The sequence below is a fragment of the Macaca thibetana genome, chromosome 7, assembly GCF_024542745.1.
Source record: "Macaca thibetana thibetana isolate TM-01 chromosome 7, ASM2454274v1, whole genome shotgun sequence".
Classification (NCBI taxonomy): domain Eukaryota; kingdom Metazoa; phylum Chordata; class Mammalia; order Primates; family Cercopithecidae; genus Macaca; species Macaca thibetana.
In genome coordinates, this window is record NC_065584.1 from 64,851,299 (window position 1) to 64,863,404 (window position 12,106).

The 12,106-nt window shown below is 34.6% G+C and overlaps 1 protein-coding gene across 1 annotated transcript; it reads right to left on the reverse strand.

Moving 5' to 3' along the window:
- Positions 1–227: 227 nt before the first annotated feature.
- LOC126958201 (40S ribosomal protein S2-like) lies at positions 228–1,097 on the reverse strand. The gene has a single exon (XM_050796384.1). The coding sequence runs from the start codon at positions 1,095–1,097 to the stop codon at positions 228–230; it is 870 nt and encodes a 289-aa protein (XP_050652341.1).
- Positions 1,098–12,106: the final 11,009 nt, after the last annotated feature.

Genomic DNA, 12,106 nt, shown 5'->3' on the forward strand with positions numbered 1-12,106 from the left:
CAAACTGAGGTGAAAACAAATTGCCAAACTATGTAACAGTAGGATAAATACATTTTGTTTGTTTGTTTGTTTGTTTGTTTGAGATGGAGTCTCGCTCTGTCATCAGGCTGGAGTGCAGTAGTGCAATAGCGGCTCGCTGCAACCCCCGCCTCCTGGGTTCAAGCGATGTTTTATTTTATTTTATTTTTTTCTGGCTTAATTCACTTTATTTTTCTTGTATAAAAACCCTATGTTGTAGCCACAGCTGAAGCCCGTGTCCGCTGCACGGAGACTCTGGTGTGGATCTTGACAAGGTGGTCAGTGAATTCCTGATAGGGAGATTTGGTAAATACAGCCTCCTTCCAGAGGTCAGGGGTCAGGTAGCTGTAGGTCTTAGAGATGGCATCCAAGGTGGTCTTGGCGAAATTGCCCAGGGTGGCAGTGCAGCCCCGGGCTGAGGTGTAGCAGTCATCAATACCAGCCATCATGAGCAGCTTCTTGGGCACAGGCGCTGAGACCATACCAGTGCCCCTGGGTGCAGGGATGAGGCGCACCAGCACCGAGCCGCAGTGGCCTTTCACCTTGCAAGGGACGGTGTGGGGCTTGCCGAACTTGTTTCCCCAGTAGCCTCTGCGCACGGGAACAACGGAGAGTTTGGCCAGGATGATGGCCCCACGGATGGAGGTGGCCACCTCCTTGGAGCACTTACTACCCAGGCCGAGGTAGCCATTGTAGTCCCGGATAGCAACAAAGGCCTTGAACCTGGTGCGCTGGCCAGCCCGGGTCTGCTTCTGCACCGGCATAATCTTCAAAACCTCGTGTTTGAGAGAGGCCCCCAAGAAAAAGTCAATGATCGCAGATTCCTTAATGGGCAGGGAAAAGAGGTAGATCTCCTCCAGAGACTTGATCTTCATGTCCTTGACCAAGCGGCCCAGCTTGGTGACGGGCATCCACTCCTTATCCTCGGCCTTGCCTCCAGGAGCCCCACGGCCTGGGCCCCGGCCCCAGATACCACTGCCGAAACCTCCGCGGAAGCCACCGCGGTTCCCCAACCCAGGGCCACCAGGGCCAACAGGGCCTTCGGGCCCTCCACCCGCTGCACTGGCGTCATCCACCATTTGGTGTTTACTCGGAGAAGAAGCGATATTTTAATACAGTAAGTTTTCACCAGGCTTTTTATGCAGTATTATCAATGGCAATAGATGCCTGAAAGAGAGAAGACTGATTGTTCCACTGACCTTGTTTCCCCACATAGGCCTTGCTAAACACAGTTCAGAAAAAAAATTCACACACAATATTACTGTGTATGTAGAAGAACTAAATATTAACCTTTTGTAGGCAAAGATTAATTTTGCACAAAAAGTTAACTTAAATTAATAATTTAATTAATAAATTGAATGAAAGCTAATTAGTTCTATATAATGAACAAGATTTTTTAAAGATATAGAAGCTATGTAAAAAAATTACAGCAAGAAATGACAAGAAATAAAATGTAATAAAATCTAAAGAGGGAGAAAGAACAGACGCAGATATTAAGATGGATAAGCAGGAAGCATTCTGGAAGAAGGCCATAAAAACTTTTCATACAACTGTCATTTTATTTCTGAAAACAGAAATTTTATGTTCTAAAACATATAAAAGAAAAGTGACAATTTATTAAAAATGTGATTAAAAATAAGCTCACTAGATAATAAATTAGGCTTTGCAAAAAAGATTGCAGTGTATCAGGAGTGTCTTTTAACAGTAATAACAGAGTTAAAATAGGTGAAACAGTATTTCAGTTAGGTACCCTTGTAACATAATACTTATAATATTGTTCTGAAAATTCTAGTTAATTTTACTAGACAAGACAAAGATCAGAAATATAAATACTGGAAAGAAATAGATAACATGATTATTTTCAGATAATATGGAAATATTTAGAAACACTATAGTGTCAACATTCTGTAAGCAGTACACATTTCAATAAGACAATTACACAAAAATTCGTATAAGATTTCTAATATGTGTAAAAATACAAACAAATTTAAAAATATATTAAAATCTTATGACACTATCAAGTAACTTTAGACAGACCCTCTTCTAGATGCTTAAAATTCACAGGCGTTGTGATAGTCACTCTTAAAATCCCCACTGTGCAGGTGAGAAAACGGAGGCTCATGAAATTTAAATGAGCTATCACTGCATAACTATTAGTAGCTACAAGATTCTAAGCCCAAGCAGATTAATTCCAGAATCTGTTCTTTAAACTTCTTCCTATACTCTCCTTTGATCCCAATCACAGGAGTAACGCAAAATATGAAATACTAAGGCCAAACTAGTTTTCCAGGATTCATTAAGAAAAATATTAAATTATGTAAATAAAATAAGAAACATGGAAGGTATGGACCATATCATTTTTAATTTCCCATCCATATAATTAGCACAGTGCCACGCACCTGGTAAGAACTTAATAAATTATAGTGAATACATAAACTATGTCATTTTATATTAGAGAGATGTTGCAAGAAAACAAGCATTTCCATTTCCTGTTGGTAGGGTGTTAAGTTTGAATAACTCTTTGTAGAAAAATTGGTGCTAATAATTATAGTTTAGTTAAATATATATATATGTGTATGTATGTATATATATATACTTTTTGATGAGAAAATTATCTGCTACTATTTATTCTACATAAATAGTCCATGTAATGTAGACATGTTTTTGGCAGCAAGGAATTGAAAACTTGATAAATCGGCCGGGCGCGGTGGCTCAAGCCTGTAATCCCAGCACTTTGGGAGGCCGAGACGGGCGGATCACGAGGTCAGGAGATCGAGACCATCCTGGCTAACACGGTGAAACCCCGTCTCTACTAAAAAAAATACAAAAAAAAAAAAAAACTAGCCGGGCGAGGTGGCGGGCGCCTGTAGTCCCAGCTACTCGGGAGGCTGAGCCAGGAGAATGGCGTAAACCCGGGAGGCGGAGCTTGCAGTGAGCCGAGATCGCGCCACTGCACTCCAGCCTGGGTGACAGAGCCAGACTCCGTCTCAAAAATAAACAAACAAAAAAAAAAAAAAAAAAAGAAAACTTGATAAATCATGCCTAAAAACGTAGGGATTTATGTTTTCTTCAGATAATTGGACATAGGCAATATTTAGTGTTGGTAAATTAGTTCAAACTCCGATCAGTTTCAAGATTTTTTCTCATTCTTTTGTGACATCAATAGTATATTGTATTTTTCTCCTTGCACTTGTTTCTTCATGTTTTCAGTATGCCCAATTAATCTGAAGATTTAAAATCTGCATTCCAGGAAGGAAGAAGGAGGATGGAACAGCAGCACACCAATGACATCTCTCAGAAAGTAAAGTATCTTACTTAAAATCTGCCCAACAGATTTTAAGTTAAGTCTGATGTTTAGAATGGAGTTACCCTAATTGCAAGAGAAGATAGGAAAGTACTTATTTGATATTAAGCATTTATTCAATAATGTTTGCCACACTCTCATCATTGCTGCAATATATACATGCAAACCAGCTAGCCATGTACAATCAATATGACAATAAAAGAAAAAGCTAGAAAAACATCTAAATAACTATCAATAAGACATTAATCAATTATCATATCACATGTACAGGAAAAGAAAGAGAAGGAATAAGATCTGTCCCTCATCAAGCACTTTAGATTTTGGGTGAAGTGTCATAGTAGCTGAACATATCTTTAGTTATCATGGTGGTAGAAAAGTCTAAAAATAGGGGAAAATTATAAAATATTAAAATATATAAAAGAAAATATCATATTAGTCATGTTTTAAAATGCACTCCTTTTAGCAAAACTGAAGATATTCACATTTTAGCTCTTAAGAGTGCAAGCATTATGATGATCCAAGAATTTGTGTACTAGTGTGGTATAGGCTTTGGTGTACTACCAAAGACCTGAGTGTTACTAGCTGCTAGGCATAGGGCACTGATGTGATTAGTGAAGCAATCATACACATATTTTTTTTTTTCTGTCTTCATCTTCCTCATCCCCAGACCTTTTTTTTTCTTCGTTTTTTTGTTAGCTAAGTTTTCTAGGTTAACATGCTCTCCTGTCTGCATATTTTCATTTCCCAGTTTTGATCAGCAGTGTTTATTACATCAATATTTATGAAACAAACAGAAGAAAGAGACATATAACATTCTATTGCTGTTGTTTTAAAAAATTAAAGCTATTCTTCTCATCTATAAATATTTCAACCCATACTTAACTAGTCATAGAAAGATAGATGCCTAAGTCCATATCTTAGCATCATAAATTGATGGTAATCTGAGTCATAGTCCATTAGTTATGATTTATGGATCTCATTAAATATAGCTATAGCAATACTTTTTCTGCAAAGAACAGTTAATAGTAAACAAATTTACTCTGAATAAATTTAAATTCTCTATAAATAACACATCTATGAAATTTCAGCACTTCTGCTTCTATAATGCTAATTAGCAGACCAAATCATGGTATGTGTTGAAATCTCTAACAAACAACTTATTTAACATTCTTTGTCACAAGTTAAAACAATGCAAATAAGTTATAAAAAGCTGTTAAAATCTCATTAAAATTCTGACATCAAATAAGCCTAAGTTTGGGAAAAATATAATACAAATATATCTGAAATCTAACTTTTCCCTAATTTTTTAATGAATAATATGATTCTTACTAGAATCATAAAAATAATATTGCAGGATTTTTGTTATTATTATACTTTAAGTTCTGGGATACATGTGCAGAAGGTGTAGCTTTGTTGCATAGGTACACATGTGCCATGATGTTTTGCTGCACCCATCAACCCATCATCTACATTAGGATATTTCTCCTAATGCTATCCCTCCCCTTGCTCCCCACTCCATAACAGGCCCCAGTGTGTGATGTTTCTCTCCCTGTCTATATGTTTTCATTGTTCAACTCCCACTTATGAGTGAGAACATGCAGTGTTTAGTTTTCTGTTCCTGTGTTAGTTTGCTGAGAATGATCATTTCCAGCTTCATCTATGTCCCTGGAAAGGACATGAACTTATTCTTTTTTTATGGCTGCATAGTATCCCATGGTGTACATGTGTCACATTTTCTTTATCCAATCTATCACGGATGGGCATTTCAGTGGGTTCCAAATCTTTGCTATTGTTACTAGTGCTGCAATAAACATAAATGTGCATGTGTCTTTATAGTAAAGTGATTTATAATCTTTTGGGTATATACCCAGTAATGAGATTGCTGGGTCAAGGGGTATTTCTAGTTCTAGATCCTTGAGGAATTGCCACACTGTCTTCCACAATGGTTGAACTAGTTTAATAACTAATTTAATTTACACTCCCACCAACAGTGTAAAAGTGTTCCTATTTCTCCACATCCTCCCCAGCATTGGTTGTTTCCTGACTTTTTAATGAACGCCATTCTAACTGGAGCGAGATGGTATCCCATTGTGGTTTTGATTTGCATTTCTCTAATGACTAGTGATTATGAGCTTTTTTTCATATGTTTGTTTACCACATAAATGTCTTCTTTTGAAAAGTGTCTGTTTTTGATGGGGTTGTTTGGTTTTTCTTCTTGAAAATTTGTTTATGCTCTTTGTAGATTCTGAATATGAGTCTTTGTCAGATGGATAGATTGTAAAATTTTTTCCCATTCTGTAGGTTGCCTGTTCACTCTTATGATAGTTTATTTTGCTATGCAGAAGCTCTTCAGTTTAATTAGATACCATTTGTCAATTTTGGCTTTTGTTGGCAAAGTTGTTGCCAATTTTGGTTTTGTTGCTTTTGGTGTTTTAGTCATGAAGTCTTTTCCCATGCCTATGTCCTAAATGGTATTGCCTAGGTTTTCTTCTTGGATTTTTATGGTTTTAGGTCATATGTTTAAATCTTTAATCCATCTTGAGTTAATTTTTGTAGAAGGTATAAGGAACGGGCCCAGTTTATGTTTTCTGCATATGGCTAGACGGTTTTCCCAACACCATTTATTAAATAGGGAAAATTTTTCCCCGTTGTTTGTTTTTGTCAGGTTTGTCAAAGATCAGATGGTTGTAGATACGTGGTGGAATTTCTGAGGCCTCTGTTCTGTTTCATTGGTCTATATATGTGTTTTGGTACCAGTACCATACTGTTTTTGTTACTGTGACCTTGTAGTATAGTTTGAAGTCAAGTACCATGATGCCTCCAGTGTTATTCTCTTTGCTTAGGATTGTCTTGTCTATATGGGCTCTTTTTTGGTTTCATATGAAATTTAGAACAGTTTTTTCTAATTCTGTGAAGAAAATCAATGGTAGCTTAATGGGAATAGCATTTAATCTATAAAACACTTTGGGCTTATGGCCATTTTTACAGTATTGATTATTCCTATCCATGAGCATGGAATGCTCTTTCATTTGTTTGTATCCTATCTGAACAAAGCAGTGGTTTGTTCTCCTTGAAGAGATCCTTCAAATCACTTATAAGTTGTATTCCTAGGTATTTTATTCTCTTTGTAACAATTGTGAATGGGATTTCACTCATGATTTGACTCTCTGTTTGTCTGTTCTTGTTATATAGGAATGCTTGTGATGTTTGCACATTGATTTTGTATACTGAGATTTTGCTGAAGTTGCTTACCAGCTTAAGGAGTTTTGGGGCTGAGAAAATGGAGTATGCTAAATATACAATCATATCATCTGCAAGCATCAATAATTTGACTTCCTTTCTTCCTAATTACTCTTTGTTTCTTTTTCTTGCCTGATTGTCCTGGCCAGACCTTCCAATACTATGTTGAATAGAAGTGCTGAAAGAGGGTATCCTTGTATTTTGCCATTTTCAAGGAGAATGCTTCCAGCTTTTCTCCATTCAGTATGATAATGACTGTGGGTTTGTCATAAATAGCTCATTATTTTGAGATACATTCCATTAATACCTAATGTATTGAGTGTTTTTAGCATGAAGCAGTGTTGCATTTTATCAAAGGACTTTTTGGCATCAATTGAGATAATCGTTTGGTTTTTGCCATTGATTTTGTTTATGTGATGGATTACGTTTATTGATTTGCATATGTTGAACCAGCCTTGCATCCCAGGGATTAAGCAAACTTAGTTGTGTTGGATAAGCTTTTTAATGTACTGCTGGATCCAGTTTGCCATTATTTCACTGAGAATTTTTGCATCAATGTTCATCAAGGATATTGGCCTGAAATTTCTTTTTTTGTTGTGTCTCTGCCAGGTTTTGCAATCAGGATGATGCTGGCTTCATAAAATGAGTTAGGAAAGAGTCTCTCTTTTTCCAGTGTTTGGAGCAGTTTTAGAAGAAATGGTAGCAGCTCCTCTTTGTAACTCTGATAGAATTCGGCCATAAATCCATCTGGTTCTGTTTTGTTGTTGTTGTTGTTGGTGGTGGTGGTGGTGGTGGTGGTGGTAGGCTATTAATTACTGCCTCAATTTCAGAACTTGTTATTGGTCTATTCAGGAATTCTGCTTCTTCCTAGTTTAGTCCTGGGAGGGTGCATTTGTCCAGGAATTTATACATTTCTTCTAAAATTTCTAGTTTATTTGAGTAGAGGTTTGTATAATATTCTCAGATGGTAGTTTGAATTTCTGTGGAATCAGTGGTGAAATCCACTTTATCATTTTTTATTTTATTTATTTGATTCTTTTCTCTTTTCTTCTTTATTAGTCTGGCTAGAGATATGTCTATTTTGTTAATGTTTTCAAAACACAAGCTCCTCGATTCATTGATTTTTTTAAGGATTTTTTGTGTGTCTGTCTCCTTCAGTTCTGCTCTGATCTTAGTTCTTGTCTTCAGCTGTATTTTGAATTTGTTTGCTCTTGTTATGATTTCTGTTATTTTTCATTTGTTGAGGAGTTTTTTTCTACTGATTATGTGGTTAATTATAGAATAAATGCTATGTGGTGATGAGAAGAGTGTATATACTGTTGATTTGGGGTGGAGAATTCTGCAGATATCTATTAGGTCTGCTTGGTCCAGAGATGAGTTCAAGTGTTGAATATCCTTGTGACTTCTCTGTCTTGTTGATCTGTCTAATATTGACAGTGGGGAATTAAAGTCTCCAACTATTATTGTGTGGGAGTTTCAGTCTCTTTGTAGGTCTCTAAGAACTTGCTTTATGGATCTAGATGCTCTTTTATTGGGTGCATATATATTTAGGATAGTTAACTCTTCCTGTTGCATTGATCCCTTTACCATTATGTAATGCCCTTCTTCATTTATTTTTTTGATCTTTGTTTGTTTAAAGTTTGTTTTGTCAGACACTAGATTGCAACCCCTGCTTTTGTTTTGTTTTGTTTTGTTTTGTTTCCTTTTGCTTGGTAAGTCTTCCTCTATCAATTTATTTTGAGCCTATCTGTGTCTTTGCATGTGAGATTTCACAAGGAAATTTCAGTTGCAATGAAATCATACTTACCTAGTGTGATAGCTCTTTCTTATGGTTCAAAAATATTGATTGTCTTTAGTTTTTTCTTTGGGAGTACTTTATTTCACTACTCTTTGGAGGTTGAATTTGGCAATATGACTCACTTTGCCTAAAACAGTGTTAGGGAATATGACACATGAACATATCCAAACAGAGGCTACAGAGGCTATATGCTCTTGCATTGATCAGTTTGTTTTCTCTTGTGCTCCTGTACACATATATAAAAGTTTCACGTCCAAGATACAGTGTTTTTTTTTTTTTTCTTGAGCCCTGAAATGTTGAGACACATGGAACATATTTAGGGTGAACCCACAGCTTGGGTATACGTCTAACCGATCACCTTAAAACCTACCAGAGTCAAGCAGAGATGCAGCTGAACCATATATCTATGAACACAAAGTAAGTGATTATGCTTAAGATAACTATTTTCCAGGTTGTCTGTTATGCATCACTGCTAAAGAAAAAAGATAACATATATAAATGGTTTGCATCCCAAGTTGGTGAATAAGGAAAACATTATGCATAATCAAAATAATTCTTGGAATTCCTTCTGTCACTAATAAAACACATTGAAGTTAGCTTTGTGTAAACATCCTTGTAATATATTCACACACATATATACACACATACATATGTATATTTATTTATATAAATGAATATTGCCAAAGTACATAAAATTATTTATTTGTAAATTATAAATTCATAGTACTTCATTTTAAACATCAGTGGTGTTCAGTCTATGGAATAGTCTAGAATAATAAACACTGAAAGAAGAGCATGGCTTTTGTCTCATGAAAACTCTCAGGCATGCTTTCGTTTAGTAGGACTGCCTCCCTAGTACAATGGTTATATTCCTCTTTTGCTTTATCCTATGATTTGAGTTGAATATGCATATTAGAATTTCCCTGAATAACTCTGCAACTAATATGAGATCACTCCATAAGTACCTATTTTTTCAATATGTTTTGAAATTTTAATTGAACAAAAATATGTGCACACTCAATAATGTAATAATAGTTTTATAGTTGGTATAACTGCCACGAATTATATATCCAGTTACAGTGAAATTTTAGATTTTTAAAATTTTGTTTGTTATTTTTCTGATATGCATGGTCTGTTTTCCAGTAATTGCCTTTCCCACTTCACATAATTCCAACGTCTTGTTTATTCATTGGTTTGTTCATTCTTTTATTCAGTTAGAAAATAGAGAATTTGTGTAATCTAGAGATGCAACCACTACAGTTAAGAATGCTAAGGACATCTGAATTTAAAAAAAATATATATATATATAGCTGAAAAATAGTGATACTGAACATACATGTGAAACACAGAAGGTAGCAAACATAAAATAATTTTTAAGTGACATAGAGGATTGCATTAAATGGCTAGAACATCTATTCATTGAAGTTTAGATGTAAAGAAGGCAGAGAATGAAAATAATGCACTACCTAAAGAAATAATAACTACTTTTAAGACTATGGAAAATATAAATCCAAATACGTTGTGCAAAAGTACAGCAGGATAAGTAAACATACATTTATATACATATTATTGAATGCTAAAGAAAGTGAGAAGATCTTCACAGCAGGCAGAATAACAACAAAACAGATAAACAAAAACTATGGTCAAATATATATTATGGACTCTCCAATAATAAAAATGGACATTAAATGACATAGGATAGTGTCTATCTTCCACCTTAGAATAGCTTACTCAGAAAAAAAAAATATTAAGAATGAGAGTAAAATAAAGATATTCAAGTTTAATAAAATGAGGGAGTTAAGTATCTGAATTTTAAATTTATTGAAATACAGTAGATACACTGACAAATATATGCAATTATGCCATAATGATCTATAGATATAATATAATTTTTATCAAAATAATGATATAGCATGTTATGGAACAAACAAGGTGATTATAATATGTCACGAGGATCAAGAGTAGGAAGACAACTAGTCTGAATATTAAAATAGCAGTTAAAATGAGCAAGTTGTTAGCGGAGGGAATCTTTACAGAATACAAAGTTATTATGAAGTTCTAGTAATTAACACAGTGTGGTATTGACAAAAAGAAATGAAATAGTAAGCAGTCCAAAATTAGACATTTTCATATATGTAAATTTGATTTGACAGATAATACATTGCAGATTAGTAGGAAAAATGGTCTATTTGATTATTTTGGTGAGAAATTGGTTGTTATTAAAGAGAAAATGAATCTCCGTACATTTTATCATATCATCTTAGATGAATATAAGAAGTGAATATGAAAGGCATAGTTTTAAACATTTAAGTGAAAATGTAATATTTATATAATATCTTAATAACACAAAATAATTAAGTAAAAGTCAGTAACAGGGATGTATGGAATAAATTTCTAGGGCTCAGAGATTGTCTGGAGACATTTGATCTCTGAATAGTCAAAATTGCAAGTGAAAATCCTTGGTATTCACCAGAGGCATTCAGTGAAGAACACAGGCTTTGATATTGTGTGTTTGAGATGACTTCAAAGTTGATATGTAACAGAGATATATTAAAGTAGAATCATAATAGTAAAAGTTTTGGGTAAAGTATTAATTTAGAAGTATCTGTGCATATATGTAATTTAAACATAAACCACTAGCTAAAATCACTTAAACATAGAGATAATTAGAAGATAAAATGTCTGTAGCCAAAGCTCTTGTGCACTAAAATACACAGAGAGATTTTCTGTCGGGTGAGGAGTTAAGGAAAGAAAACTGAGGGAAAGCGGTTCTTACAGCTAAAACTAGGAAAATGTGGTGGATTGGAATCCTGAAGAGAAAGAAAAAGGAGACAAGCAATCATCTCAGAAAATAGTAAGAAAAAAACAGAAAACTAACAGTTCCCCCACCCTATGCCAGTCAATTTGAATTTGACCTTCAAAAAATATATAAGAAAACAAGGCTGCATAAGACATTTGACTTAAGTGTCAAGGGTCAAACCTATTTATATTTGGTGATAAATACGGCAAGGAAGGCAAGACAATAATTAAGCATGTTGGAAGTTACATAATTTATTATATATATATTAGAGTTTAATTTTTTAAACATAATACTTTATCACTGACGGCACTTAGCTGTATTTATCATCTGGAACTTTGTCAAGAAGCCAATTACTCACAGAGGCAGGTTCTGTGTATTATTATGTAACTTGTCTGTTATAATGTAACTTGGTAAAATGGAGTAGGTGATTTAGATTGACAACTTACTAGCATAAAATTTGCTTCCCTTGTTGGGGCTAATAATAACACAATGACTCTCCTAAGAAGATAGATTGTACAAAGTTGTTTATTTCTACGACTATAAAGGATGTTACAAAAACTGTTATCTCTTACCTGCACGATCCTTTAGGAAAAGTCATCTAGAGATAAATAGTTTAATTTTACAGTCTAAAGAACCATTTTTTCACTTTTCTCTACATGCAAATATTGTTCACTCTCTCAAGGGTCCCTTTATCTTGGTTTACTGGAACAATAACCAAAACGTATCAAATAAGATATAACCTTCAATTTTCTTGGTGGTCACCTACATACCTACTCGAAATTCAAAGACCCATGAGAGGGCTTTGATCTAAGCATGAAGAAACTCACTTTGTTTCATTCATTTTGGTGTTTCATCCACTGTAACTAAGATGTTAGCTTTATAGCATTTATGAGAGTTTTCCCTGTGTTAAAAGCTGCTTAGAAATATTATCTAACACTTAAAACAT

Bases quoted from the DNA above. Each gene is read 5' to 3' on its own strand.
- LOC126958201 (XM_050796384.1), bottom strand. From the start codon at position 1,097: ATGGTGGATGACGCCAGTGCAGCGGGTGGAGGGCCCGAAGGCCCTGTT.